The sequence below is a fragment of the Bufo bufo genome, chromosome 6 (genome assembly GCF_905171765.1).
Source record: "Bufo bufo chromosome 6, aBufBuf1.1, whole genome shotgun sequence".
Classification (NCBI taxonomy): Eukaryota; Metazoa; Chordata; class Amphibia; order Anura; family Bufonidae; genus Bufo; species Bufo bufo.
In genome coordinates, this window is record NC_053394.1 from 39,050,175 (window position 1) to 39,065,362 (window position 15,188).

General features: G+C 46.1%; 1 protein-coding gene across 5 annotated transcripts in view; it reads right to left on the reverse strand.

Moving 5' to 3' along the window:
• Positions 1-15,188, reverse strand: part of UROS (uroporphyrinogen III synthase) — a 62,823-nt gene that overhangs the window by 18,409 nt on the left and 29,226 nt on the right. For all 5 annotated transcript variants that reach the window (XM_040437749.1, XM_040437748.1, XM_040437746.1 and 2 more), the window contains one exon: positions 14,971-15,045. In XM_040437749.1, the coding sequence (XP_040293683.1) occupies positions 14,971-15,045 (75 nt within the window). The remainder of the gene's footprint in view (positions 1-14,970; positions 15,046-15,188) is intronic.

Consider the following 15,188-nt stretch of genomic DNA (forward strand, 5'->3'; position numbering starts at 1 on the left):
GCAACCACAGCCTCCCAGACACTGTTCAGAGAGGTGTACTGTTTTCCCTCCTTGTAAATCTCACATTTGATGATGGACCACAGGTTCTCAATGGGGTTCAGATCAGGTGAACAAGGAGGCCATGTCATTAGATTTTCTTCTTTTATACCCTTTCTTGCCAGCCACGCTGTGGAGTACTTGGACGCGTGTGATGGAGCATTGTCCTGCATGAAAATCATGTTTTTCTTGAAGGATGCAGACTTCTGCCTGTACCACTGCTTGAAGAAGGTGTCTTCCAGAAACTGGCAGTAGGACTGGGAGTTGAGCTTGACTCCATCCTCAACCCGAAAAGGCCCCACAAGCTCATCTTTGATGATACCAGCCCAAACCAGTACTCCACCTCCACCTTGCTGGCGTCTGAGTCGGACTGGAGCTCTCTGCCCTTTACCAATCCAGCCACGGGCCCATCCATCTGGCCCATCAAGACTCACTCTCATTTCATCAGTCCATAAAACCTTAGAAAAATCAGTCTTGAGATATTTCTTGGCCCAGTCTTGACGTTTCAGCTTGTGTGTCTTGTTCAGTGGTGGTCGTCTTTCAGCCTTTCTTACCTTGGTCATGTCTCTGAGTATTGCACACCTTGTGCTTTTGGGCACTCCAGTGATGTTGCAGCTCTGAAATATGGCCAAACTGGTGGCAAGTGGCACTTTGGCAGCTGCACGCTTGACTTTTCTCAGTTCATGGGCAGTTATTTTGCGCCTTGGTTTTTCCACACGCTTCTTGCGACCCTGTTGACTATTTTGAATGAAACGCTTGATTGTTCGATGATCACGCTTCAGAAGCTTTGCAATTTTAAGAGTGCTGCATCCCTCTGCAAGATATCTCACTATTTTTGACTTTTCTGAGCCTGTCAAGTCCTTCTTTTGACCCATTTTGCCAAAGGAAAGGAAGTTGCCTAATAATTATGCACACCTAATATAGGGTGTTGATGTCATTAGACCACACCCCTTCTCATTACAGAGATGCACATCAGCTAATATGCTTAATTGGTAGTAGGCTTTTGAGCCTATACAGCTTGGAGTAAGACAACATGCATAAAGAGGATGATGTGGTCAAAATACTCATTTGCCTAATAATTCTGCACGCAGTGTATAAGGAACAACATCCGGCCATATATGTGACCATATACTTTGCTTACCCTCTAAATAGTGCAGTAATTCACTTGAATTAGTGTCTCATTTATTTTATTAGGAATAAATAAAAGTTACATTTTAACTTTCAACAATAAGGCATACTCCGTCCATTATATACAGCATAGAGACCACTGAGTTTATTCATTAGTAAGTCCATCTACCATAGACCTCTACTAAAAAACGGTTAATCATCCTTGTATAACATGGAAAATATATTCATGGGAAAAATTAGGATCTCAAAAGGTAAAATAACAATATTCACTGCCTGTAAAGATGTTAAAAGGGAAAATAATAAATCTTTAATGAAAAAATGTGTTTAAAAGGCAAAGATACCCGTTTCAGGCAATGAACTAATTTCTAGACCCTCCAGAATAGGAATATAAAGCTTGTATCGGCACAGTAGATGGAGATCGAGTCGAGTGTAGAACGTTCGTGGCATATTCAGTGGGGTCAGGGGTTAAAGGACCCACTGAGGACTTTTATTGGATATGTGAGCAGCAGAGCCAGAGCTTATATACCAGCTACCAAAGTGCCCCATCCTTATTTAGGAGCTCCAGATATTCGGTTCCCACTTATATCAGACGGCTACACAGATTACCAAAAACTAATCCTCCTGATCGCTTTTTCGCAGCCATCTATTGTGCAGATTACAAGCTTTATATTTCTGTTCTGGAGGATGTCGGAAATTAGTTCATTGCCTGAAAAGGGTATCTTTGCCTTTAAGGGCTCTTTCACACTTGCGTTCTTGTCTTCCGGCATAGAGTTCCGTCGTCGGGGCTCTATGCCGGAAGAATCCTGATCAGTTTTATCCTAATGCATTCTGAATGGAGAGAAATCCGTTCAGGATGCATCAGGATGTCTTCAGTTCCGGAACGGAACGTTTTTTGGCCGGAGAAAATACCGCAGCATGCTGCGCTTTTTGCTCCGGCCAAAAATCCGGAACACTTGCCGCAAGGCCGGATCCGGAATTAATGCCCATTGAAAGGCATTGATCCGGATCCGGCCTTAAGCTAAACGTCGTTTCGGCGCATTGCCGGAGCCGACATTTAGCTTTTTCAGAGTGGTTACCATGGCTGCCAAGACGCTAAAGTCCTGGCAGCCATGGTAAAGTGTAGCGGGGAGCGGGGGAGCAGCATACTTACCGTCCGTGCGGCTCCCCGGGCGCTCCAGAATGACGTCAGGGCGCCCCAAGTTAATGGATCATGTGATCACATGGACACGTCATCCATGCGCATGGGGCGCTCTGACGTCACTCTGGAGCGCCCCGGGAGCCGCACGGACTGTAAGTATGCTGCTCCCCCGCTCCCCGCTCCTACTATGGCAACCAGGACTTTAATAGCGTCCTGGCTGCCATAGTAACACTGAAAGCATTTGGAAGACGGTTCCGTCTTCAAATGCTTTCAGTACACTTGCGTTTTTCCGGATCCGGCGTGTAATTCCGGCAAGTGGAGTACACGCCGGATCCGGACAACGCAAGTGTGAAAGAGGCCTTAAACACATTTTTTATTAAAGATTTATTATTTTCCCTTTTAACGTCTTTACAGGCAGTGAATATTATAACACGGACCATTTAAAGGGGTTGTCCGAATGTTTAATACTGATGACCCATCCTCGGGATGGGTCATACGCATGTGATCGGTAGGGGTTGAACTTCCGGTACCCCTTCTTATTAACTGTTTGAAGAGGCCACAATGCAATGGTGAGCACCTCAGCTTCCTCGCAGTTATTTAAGCACACCGCCATCCACTGGATAGTGGCGGTGCTTGGTATTGCAGCTCAGCCCCATCTGAGCTGCGCCTAGGCCATGTGACCAGTTAAAGTGACATCCCCCGAGCGCCGCAGCTTCTTCATACAGCTAATCAGCAGGGGTGCAGGAGTCAAACCGCCACAATCAGACACCAATTTTAAACACTCCAACAAACCCCTTTAATATTACATTCCCCCTGCCAATACCAGCTGTTTGCTGGGAGCACCAGGAGTGGGACTCGGGGGTGTTCAGATATTTGACACATTTTCAAAGTTGCTGACTTTAAAGAGACAATCCTTTTAATCTAGTCCAACCTATTTGTAATGTTGATCCAGAGGAAGGCAAAAACTCCCACAAGGTAGAAGCCAATCTTCTTCATTTTAGGGGAGAAAATTCCTTCCCGACTCCAATCAGGCATCAGAATAACTCCCTGCATCTGTTGAGCACTGTTTACCTCCATCGTGCATATAGCTTAACTCCTTTCCGACCGCCTAACGCACGGATGCGTCCTGGCGGCGGTCGATTCATTCCTCCTGGACGCATCCGAGCGTCATCTCGCGAGACGCGAGATTTCGGTCTGAGCCGGCCCGCGCATGTGCATTGCGGGCCGGCAAAAGTTAAAGAACAATTTCGTTACCAGCCTGCCAGCCAATGATCGTCGCTGGCAGGCTGGCGATTTTCAAAAAATCGAATCACAAGCCATATAACACCTTACATTTATAAATATAAGGTGTTAAATGGCTTGTCTGCTCCTCTGCTGGTCCTTTTCGTCGGTTGGATCCAGCAGAGGAGCAGACATCACAGTGAGTAGCCACCAAACACCACACTTAGCCCCAGATCACCCCCCATAACCTCAATTAACCCCTTGATCACCCCTGTCAATCACCTAGTGAAAGGGAAAAAAGTGATCAGTGTAAACTGTCACTTTTTTTCCCCACTAGTATTGACTGTTAGGTTTTAGGGATAGTTTAGGCCCCTTGGTTAGGTAGTTTAGCGTCAGTTAGCGCCCAGCCCACCGCACCGCAGTCACTTTTATTCGCTGATTAGCGTACCGCTAATCAGCATTTGTACTTTTATAGTATCTGTAAGTGATCAAAACTGATCACGGTCAGATCTATAATAGTATTAGTGTCACCTTAGCTCGCCCTCCACCCAAAACGCAGTGTTTGCCCGATCAGGCCTGATCGGTCGCCCACACGTGCGTTCACCCACGCCCGCCCCACCGCAGTGACAAAAAATTATTATTTTTTGATCACTGCACAATCACTTTCCAAGCACTGCGGCGATAAAAAAAATCAGTTTTGATATTTTTTATCAACCGCAGCAGCCTCCGGTACTTCGCTAGCCTCCCATTTGTAAGACAGGCTTGCTTTTTTTCTTGGGTAGTCTCAGGGAATACCCCTAAATTTAGTAGTCCAAATGGCAAACAGGGGGTATTCTTCTGAAGAGGCCTACAGGATTCTGACCCAGTCGGATGAGGAATGGGAACCCTCATCTGATGAATCTAGCGGGTCAGAATATGAACCTGTAGAAAGAAGTGGCTCTCTGACCCAAAGTTCGGACGAGGAGGTTGAGGTCCCTGATACCACCAGGCGTACCCGGCCCCGTGTCGCTAGACCACAGGTTGCGCAGGATCCGCTTCAAGAGCAGCAGAGTGGGGCTGTCGCTGCCGGATCACGTGGTGAGGCATACACCAGCAGCGCAGCCCTCCCTGGACCTAGTACCAGCACTGCCGTACAACATGGTGACGTGGCGAGCACCAGAAGAGCAGTTGAAGCTGGTACGGTGGCACGTGCAATAGTTACCCCATCGCAGCCACCGCACAGACAGGCCCGTAGACCCCCTAGAGTCCCTGAGGTGCTGGCAAACCCTGATTGGCAGTCCCCAACTTCAGCCGCACCATTAGTTCCCCCTTTCACCGCCCAGTCTGGAGTTCGGGTTGAGACGGCTCAGATCGGTTCGGCACTGGGATTTTTTGAGCTGTTCTTGACTGCGGAGCTCTTGGACTTAGTCGTGGCAGAGACAAACCGGTATGCCATTCAATTTATAGCCGCCAACCCGGGAAGCTTTTATGCCCAGCCTTTCCGGTGGAAACCAGTCCAAGTTTCCGAAATTAAAATTTTTCTGGGCCTTCTCCTCAACATGGGTCTAACCAAAAAGCATGAATTGCGGTCATATTGGTCCACGAACCAGATTCATCACATGCCCATGTTCTCTGCTGCTATGTCCAGGACACGATTTGAGACCATCCTGCGTTTCCTGCACTTTAGCGACAACACCACCTCCCGTCCCAGAGGCCACCCAGCTTTTGACCGGCTCTACAAAATTCGGCCCCTCATAGACCACTTCAACAACAAATTTGCAGATTTGTATACCCCTGAGCAAAACATCTGCGTAGACGAGTCCCTTATACATTTTACCGGGCGCCTTGGCTTCAAACAATACATCCCAAGCAAGCGCGAGCCCGGTATGGGGTCAAATTGTATAAGCTCTGTGAAAGGGCCACAGGCTATACCCACAAATTTCGGATCTATGAAGGTAAAGATCGGACCCTGGAGCCGGTCGGTTGCCCTGACTACCTGGGGAGCAGTGGGAAGACAGTCTGGGACTTGGTGTCACCCTTATTTGGCAAGGGGTACCATCTTTATGTGGACAATTTTTACACAAGTGTGCCCCTCTTCAGGCATTTGTTCCTAGAACAAATTGGCTGCTGTGGCACCGCGCAACCTAGTCGCCGGGGCTTCCCCCAACGGCTCGTTACCATCCGTCTTGCAAGGGGGGAGAGGGCTGCCTTGTGTAACGAAGAACTGCTCGCGGTGAAATGGAGAGACAAGCGTGACGTTTACATGCTCTCCTCCATTCACGCAGACACGACAATACAAATTGAACGGGCAACCAGTGTCATTGAAAAGCCCCTCTCAGTCCACGACTATAACCTTCACATGGGAGGGGTGGACTTCAATGACCAGATGTTGGCTCCCTATTTATTGTCCTGCCGCACCAGACGCTGGTATAAGAAGGTGTCTGTATATTTGATTCAATTGGCTGCATATAATAGTTTTGTTCTCTACAGTAAGGCTGGGAGAACAGGATCCTTCCTCAAATTTCAGGAAGAGATCATCGAGAACCTCCTGTATCCAGGAGGTTCCGTGGCCCCATCCACCAGTGTAGTGAGCAGTCTACACGAGCGACATTTCCCCAATGTCGTTGCTGGTACCTCAACCCAACCGTCACCCCGAAAAAGAGGTTGTGTCTGTAGCAGGAGTGGAATAAGGCGTGACACCCGCTATTTCTGTCCTGACTGCCCTGACCACCCTGCCCTATGCTTAGGGGAGTGTTTCCGGAAGTGCCACACACAGGTACACCTAGCATAGGGATTGCATCTCACAGGACAGGCACACAGGGCTATTAGGGCCCTTTCACTCACAGCTGCTGCAAACCTCTCCTTTCACCTGGGATAAAGTGCATTACGTACTTCGCCACATCTTTGGGCGATTTGCGCTTTGCACATTGTCCCATGGGGAAGGAGAGGTTTGTCCTATAAAAGGTAAAAAAAACAAAACAAAAAAAAAATCACCGGTAAGCAAAAAAGTTAACGTTCAGTTCAAAAAGTTAAATAAAGTTTATATGTTCCGTTCAAATTTTATTATTAAGTTAATAAATTTATTGCGTTGCGGCCTGGTTTTTTCTTTTGTTTTTTTTACCTTCCAGGTGGACCAACCGATCGACTAGCTGCAGCACTGATGTGCATTCGGACAGAAGCATTGCGCTGCTGCCAGATTACACAAAAGTCGGTGTATGCGGCGCTGCAAGACGAAATTTCTCCTCTGCAGTAAAAGATACGTTTGCCGAGGCATATGAGCTGAGGAGGCGGCGGTGTTCATATACTTTGGCAAACACTTTGTATATAAAAAATAAATAAAAATTCCCGGCAATGATTTATTCATTCACATCGATTGCTGTGAATGGAGAAATCGGGTTTGCCAGGGCATACGAGCTAAGTGGGTATGGATGTTGGGCGGAGCTCCTATGTCCTGGCAGACGCCTTTCCCCTCCTTTTGTTTTTTTGGCAGAGATTTTTTCATCCACATTGATCGATGCGAATGAAGAAATCTGTGCCGTTCATTTTTTCTTTCAGCCCAGAGGCTGAACGGAAAAAAAAAATCTCATTACCCGTATGCTCAATATAAGGAGAATAGCAGAAACTCCTAATGCTGGCCATACATGTAATGATTGCGGAGACCCTCAAATGCCAGGGCAGTACAAACACCCCCCAAATGACCCCATTTTGGAAAGAAGACACCCCAAGGTATTCGCTGAGGGGCATATTGAGTCCATGAAAGATTGCAATTTTTGTCCCAAGTTAGCGGAAAGGGAGACTTTGTGAGAAAAAAAAAAAAAAAAAAAAATCAATTTCCGCTAACTTGTGCCAAAAAAAATAATAATTCTATGAACTCGCCATGCCCCTCATTGAATACCTTGGGGTGTCTTCTTTCCAAAATGGGGTCACATGTGTGGTATTTATACTGCCCTGGCATTTTAGGGGCCCTAAAGCGTGAGAAAAAGTCAGGGATCCAAATGTCTAAAAAGGCCCTCCTAAAAGGAATTTGGGCACCTTTGCGCATCTAGGCTGCAAAAAAGTGTCACACATGTGGTATCGCCGTACTCAGGAGAAGTTGGGGAATGTGTTTTGGGGTGTCATTTTACATATACCCATGCTGGGTGAGATAAATATCTTGGTCAAATGCCAACTTTGTATAAAAAAAAATGGGAAAAGTTGTCTTTTGCCGAGATATTTCTCTCACCCAGCATGGGTATATGTAAAAAGACACCCCAAAACACATTGCCCTACTTCTTCTGAGTACGGCGATACCAGATGTGTGACACTTTTTTGCAGCCTAGGTGGGCAAAGGGGCCCACATTCCAAAGAGCACCTTTCGGATTTCACAGGGCATTTTTTACAGATTTTGATTTCAAACTACCTCTCACATATTAGGGCCCCTAAAAGGCCAGGGCAGTATAACTACCCCACAAGTGACCCCATTTTGGAAAGAAGACACCCCAAGGTATTCCGTGAGGGGCATGGCGAGTTCCTAGAATTTTTTAATTTTTTGTCACAAGTTAGCGGAAAATTATGATTTATTTTTTTTTTTTCCTACAAAGTCTCATATTCCACTAACTTGTGACAAAAAATAAAAACTTCCATGAACTCACTATGCCCATCACAAAATACCTTGGGGTGTCTTCTTTCCAAAATGGGGTCACTTGTGGGGTAGTTATACTGCCCTGGCATTTTAGGGGCACGAATGCTTGAGAAGTAGCTTGAAATCAAAATGTGTAAAAAACTGCCCTGTGAAATCCGAAAGGTGCTCTTTGGAATATGGGCCCCTTTGCCCACCTAGGCTGCAAAAAAGTGTCACACATCTGGTATCGCCGTACTCAGAAGAAGTAGGGCAATGTGTTTTGGGGTGTCTTTTTACATATACCCATGCTGGGTGAGAGAAATATCTCTCGGCAAAAGACAACTTTTCCCATTTTTTTTTATACAAAGTTGGCATTTGACCGAGATATTTATCTCACCCAGCATGGGTATATGTAAAAAGACACCCCAAAACACATTCCTCAACTTCTCCTGAATACGGAGATACCACATGTGTGACACTTTTTTGCAGCCTAGGTGGGCACTAACTATGCCCATCAGCGAATACCTTAGGGTGTCTACTTTCAGAAATGGGGTCATTTGTGGGGTGTTTGTACTGTCTGGCCATTGTAGAACCTCAGGAAACATGACAGGTGCTCAGAAAGTCAGAGCTGCTTCAAAAAGCGGAAATTCACATTTTTGTACCATAGTTTGTAAACGCTATAACTTTTACCCAAACCATTTTTTTTTTTACCCAAACATTTTTTTTTTTTTATCAAAGACAAGTAGAACAATAAATTTTGAGAAAAATTTATATATAGATGTCGTTTTTTTAAAAAAAATTTACAACTGAAAGTGAAAAATGTCATTTTTTTGCAAAAATTTCGTTAAATTTCGATTAATAACCAAAAAAGTAAAAATGTCAGCAGCAATGAAATACCACCAAATGAAAGCTCTATTAGGGAGAAGAAAAGGAGGTAAAATTCATTTGGGTGGCAAGTTGCATGACCGAGCAATAAACGGTGAAAGTAGTGTAGGTCAGAAGTGTAAAAAGTGGTCTGGTCATTAAGGGGGTTTAAGCTAGGGGGGCTGAAGTGGTTAATAAAAGTAAATTTTCTACAAACTAGGGTGAGTGCCGTGGAATACAGCTACACTGAGCAAAAATATAAACACAACACTTTCGGTTTTGCTCCCATTTTGCATGAGCTGAACTCAAAGATCTGAAACATTTTCTACATACACAAAAGACCCTTTACTCTCAAATATTGTTCACAAATCTGTCTAAATCTGTGTTATTGAGCACTTCTCCTTTGCCGAGATAATCCATCCCACCTCACAGGTGTGGCATGTCAAGGTGCTGATTAGACAGCATGAATATTGCACAGGTGTGCCTTAGACTGCCCACAATACAAGGCCACTCTGAAATGTGCACAGTTTTACCTTACTGGGGGGGGTCAGAAAACCAGTCAGTATCTGGTGTGGCCTCCATTTGCCTCATGCAGTGCAGCACATCTCAGTCGCATAGAGTTGATCAGGTTGTTGATTGTGGCCTGTGGAATGTCGGTCCGCTCCTCTTCAATAACTGTGCGAAGATGCAGAATATTGGCAGGAACTGGAACATGATGTCGTATACTCCGATCCAGAGCATCCCAATCATGCTCAATGGGTGACATGTCCGGTGAGTATGCTGACCATGCAAGAACTGGGATGTTTTCAGCTTCCAGGAATTGTGTTCAGATCCTTGCAATTTGGGGCCGTGCATTATCATGCTGCAACATGAGGGATGGTCGTGGATGAATGGCACAGCAATGGGCCTCAGGATCTCGTCACGGTATCTCTGTGCATTCAAACATTTCACACACCGCACACGGCTATGTGAAGGCAGCCTTATGGCTCATGCACGTGTCACAGCAGATGGTACGGTTCCTATTGTAAAGGCTACGTGCGGTGCTATATGTATGGAGATGTTCTCCCCTAGGAGTAAGTATAGCAACAATGCAGTTTCCTTTTTCCCCCCATGAATTCCCTGTTTACTTATGTCTTTGTGCATTAAGCAGTGTGCTGTTACTTGTAGTTCTACGCATGTATTGTATTTTAGCCAAGGTAGTGTGCACCTGCGTCCTTATCTATATGCATTATGGAGGTGCTGGTTTAAATTTTCCCCTCCCCTAGGAGCCATGATTCTAGAGCAGATTACCACCATTTATTGGTCTCATTCATCCCATACGTACATTCCATATGTATGAAGTCAGTGGCATACAGAGGTATAGTAGACAGGCCTCATAAACGATGACCCTATTACGCCTCCATACAAAATGGCAGTTTGCGTTCTTGTGTGATTTACTCTTTAAATGGATTTTCAACAGCAGGGACTCTATCAGAATAATACTCACCTATCTGAATCCTCTCCAGTCCAGTGCAGTCTCTCCGTCCTCCCGTTAGGCTTTGTTCTCCTGACTGAAGCATTCACGACGTGCCCATATACCATATTCAACTGCTGCAGCCAATCAATGACCTTACGGTCTTGTGCCCTACCCTCCAGGTCAGTAAATGTCCGCAGCAGCCACGTGCAGTATAAGGCCTCATGCACACAAACTTATTTTCTTTCCGTGTCTGTTCCGTTTTTTTTTGCGCACCGTACATGGAACCATTTATTTCAATAGGTCCGCCAAAAAGTTACGGACAAGGATAGTACTGTTCTTTTAGGGGCCAGCTGTTCCGTTCCGCAAAATACGGAATGCACATGGACCTCATCCGTATTTTTTGCAGGTCCATTTTTTGTGGACCGCCAAATACATACAGTCGTGTGCATGAGGCCTAAGTGCAAGACATCCGTGCAGCCAAAACATTGCATAATGGCTGCGGTGGATTGGAGCAGGTGATGTAATGGAGGGGGCTCGGGACAGGGAGTAGAATATACACTGCTCAAAAAAATAAAGGGAACACAAAAATAACACATCCTAGATCTGAATTAATTAAATATTCTTCTGAAATACTTTGTTCTTTACATAGTTGAATGTGCTGAAAACAAAATCACACAAAAGAAAAAAATGGAAATCAAATTTTTTAACCCATGGAGGTCTGGATTTGGAGTCACCCTCAAAATTAAAGTGGAAAAACACACTACAGGCTGATCCAACTTTGATGTAATGTCCGTCAAAATGAGGCTCAGTAGTGTGTGGCCTCCACGTGCCTGTATGACCTCCCTACAACGCCTGTGCATGCTCCTGATGAGGTGGCGGACGGTCTCCTGAGGGATCTCCTCCCAGACCTGGACTAAAGCATCTGCCAACTCCTGGACAGTCTGTGGTGCAACATGACGTTGGTGGATAGAGCGAGACGTGATGTCCCAGATGTGCTCAATTGGATTCAGGTCTGGGGAACGGGCGGGCCAGTCCATAGCATCAATGCGTTCGTCTTGCAGGGACTGCTGACACACTCCAGCCACATGAGGTCTAGCATTGTCTTGCATTAGGAGGAACCCAGGGCTAACCGCACCAGCATATGGTCTCACAAGGGGTCTGAGGATCTCATCTCGGTACCTAATGGCAGTCAGGCTACCTCTGGCGAGCACATGGAGGGCTGTGCGGCCCTCCAAAGAAATGCCACCCCACACCATTACTGACCCAATGCCAAACCGGTCATGCTGGAGGATGTTGCAGGCAGCAGAACGTTCTCCACGGCGTCTCCAGACTCTGTCACGTCTGTCACATGTGCTCAGTGTGAACCTGCTTTCATCTGTGAAGAGCACAGGGCGCCAGTGGCGAATTTGCCAATCTTGGTGTTTTCTGGCAAATGCCAAATGTCCTGCACGGTGTTGGGCTGTAAGCACAACCCCCACCTGTGGACGTCGGGCCCTCATATCACCCTCATGGAGTCTGTTTCTGACCGTTTGAGCAGACACATGCACATTTGTGGCCTGCTGGAGGTCATTTTGCAGGGCTCTGGCAGTGCTCCTCCTGTTCCTCCTTGCACAAAGGCGGAGGTAGCGGTCCTGCCGCTGTTGTTGTTGCCCTCCTACGGCCTCCTCCACGTCTCCTGATGTACTGGCCTGTCTCCTGGTAGCGCCTCCATGCTCTGGACACTACGCTGACAGACACAGCAAACCTTCTTGCCATAGCTCGCATTGATGTGCCATCCTGGATAAGCTGCACTACCTGAGCCACTTGTGTGGGTTGTAGACTCCGTCTCATGCTACCACTAGAGTGAAAGCACCGCCAGCATTCAAAAGTGACCAAAACATCAGCCAGGAAGCATAGGAACTGAGAAGTGGTCAGGTCACCACCTGCAGAACCACTCCTTTATTGGGGGTGTCTTGCTAATTGCCTATAATTTCCACCTGTCGTCTATCCCATTTGCACAACAGCATGTGAAATTGATTGTCACTCAGTGTTGCTTCCTAAGTGGACAGTTTGATTTCACAGAAGTGTGATTGACTTGGAGTTACATTGTGTTGTTTAAGTGTTCCCTATATTTTTTTGAGCAGTGTATATTTTTTTAAAGGGCTTCCCGATACTTTTCTACTGATGACCTCCTCCGCTCGCCGTGGCATCACATGGCCTAGACTAAGCAGTACTGAGAACACCGGTGCCTTCTCAAAGAGCAGATCGGCAGGGGTCCCGGGTGTCGAACCCTTACCTATCAGATACTGATGACCTATTCTGAGCATAGGTCATCAGTAGAAAAGTCTCAGGAAAATCCCTTTAAATTATTCCAATAATAAAAAAAACCTGAAAATAAAATGTAACGCGGACAACCCCTTTAAACACCTTGGTAACTGCCTGAGTTGCTCTGCCCTTGACTCGACTGATGACTTCAGCAAGATTTCTGATGTGCATCGGCTTTCTGGACATATTTTGAAAAAATAAATAAATAAATAAATACATAAAAAAGTGAAACATCAGACCTGTAATTTTGCCGCAAGCCTCGGCTTTCGTAGTAGCTGCCCAAAAAAAAAGCCCCAAAAAAATATATATATAAAAAGCCCAAAAAAATAAATAAAATCACGTTTAAATGTCAGAGAAGTACGGCGGCCTTCAGCGCTCCTAAACAGTGACTTGTGCTGTCTATTATGGCGCCGCTCTGCAATGTCAGCCCCGGGTATTGGAGGAGAGAGGGAGAGCACCGCTCTCGGAGAGATCCCCGACACTGTAAGTCACATACAGAAGTAGAGTGTGACTAAAGCAGAGCACAGAGGTGACAGCTTTACAGCACGTCTTTAAAAGGAACAAAAAACAGCCTGCGCCAAAGAGTTACTAGCGGTTAGAAAACAAATTAACTCCGCCAGGCTACGGCGACGGTTCAAGGACAGTAGAGGATACTGCAGGAAAATATAAAAAAACTGCACCCATCCCCCCCCCCCCTCCTGCTGAAAATGCATTTGCTCCCACGATAAATAAGTCCTTGCTCCACTTACACGGAGGCACCAGAGTAAAATGGAGATGAGATTGTTATCCCCTCCAAGCAGCACAAAATATTATGCAGCGCGCAGATTACATCTGTCACTCGGTGACTTATCGTTCAACTCATAAAAATCACGGAATGCTTCCAAACGGCAAGAGTCTTTTTTTTTCTCTCCCCCCCCAGACGTGTCCATTTAATAATTGATGGAGTGGATGCATCAATCAATAATTCAAAGAGAGAGATGAAATGATGTGTCGGGATGAGGCGTATTTAGAATACGGTTTACAGGCCGAGCATACAGCTGTGAGGCAGATAATTATCCCACGGCGCGCGGCCGACCGGCTAAGGAGACTTTAAGGTGACAACTTCGGATTTTCTCAAAGTTACAGGGGGTTGTCTGCTTTATAAAATCCGACTTCTAATACCTTATTTAAGAGGGGTTTTCCAGCCAAATGCAAATCAGGGGCAGTGGCCTCAGAGGGGTTGTCTGAGTTCAATAAAAACTGCCCCTGTAAAGGTGACAAAATAACAAAACAAAAAAATTACACTTACCCCTTTTCTCCCCTGCCGATTCCAGCGACGCGCTCTGGGCCTCCCGCATGCTGACGTCTTCTCCAGGCTGCAGCGGTGACATTCCGTGTGCACAGGTCACCTGCAGCCAATCACTGAGCGAGCAGCGCATGGGCCCCCTGGGGCCACTGTTTGGCTGAGGGTGACCTGTGTGCGTGCACCATCACTGCTGTATTCGGGAAGACAAACAGGAGCAGCGAGGACTGGAGCTTACCAGAAATCACAGCTGAGGCCAGTAACCTGCTGCGGCGGTGACCTGTGTGCACGGGACATCACCGCTGCAGCCTGGGGAACAAACAGCAGTTGGGAGGACCAAAGCGCCTCGCTAGAAGTGGCAGCGGGGAAAAAAAAAAGGGGCAAGTATGGCTTGCTTTGTTATTTTAGCATATTTACAGGGGCTGCCTGAGTTTATATAGAACTCGGACAACCGCTATAAGAACGGATACCCTCGCCGATCCCCACCACTGCCATTCTGATCCCATTTCTCAGTTTGACATGCAAGAAATGCCCAGAAAGGCCCTCTCAGCCAATCACTGCCCCCAATGTTTATTCAGCTGGAAACCCATTTTATCGTAGGGGGGGGGGGTCTCCCATTTAGGACCCTTCTGTACTAGCCAGAGCTTCTCAGCTGTGGTGGCGCTACGGAGAATTGAACAGTTTTCACACCGATTATACCTGATCCTTGAGGGAAACTCTTGATCAGACACTTCTGACAAGAATGAATAGTCAAAAGCTGACAACCCCCTTAATTATTACAATGTAAGTGAATACATATATGTAATAAATACATAACTACTGGTAATTAAATGTCAGATAGATAATTGTATTTCATATAAATATAGGAATTTTCTTTCCAGGCTGACTCTAGAGATTTATCCACAGTGGTCAACAAATGTCCTGTTTGGTGGTATTAAGACCAGACCCTCATGACGACTTACCCAGGGCAGCAGTAGCTTTCCCCACCACGTAGATGCATTTTCTGTTCCACTTGTCTTTCAGGGAATGTTCCCAAGCTGAAAAAACATTAAACAAAGGACAAATTAATGCAAACATAATAAAAGCACGCGGACTTCACTATAGATGATGAATCAGGCTACATTTTATATTTGTGGAAATGTATAGTTATTTATTGTGTTTCGGTAAAACCTGTTAAAAT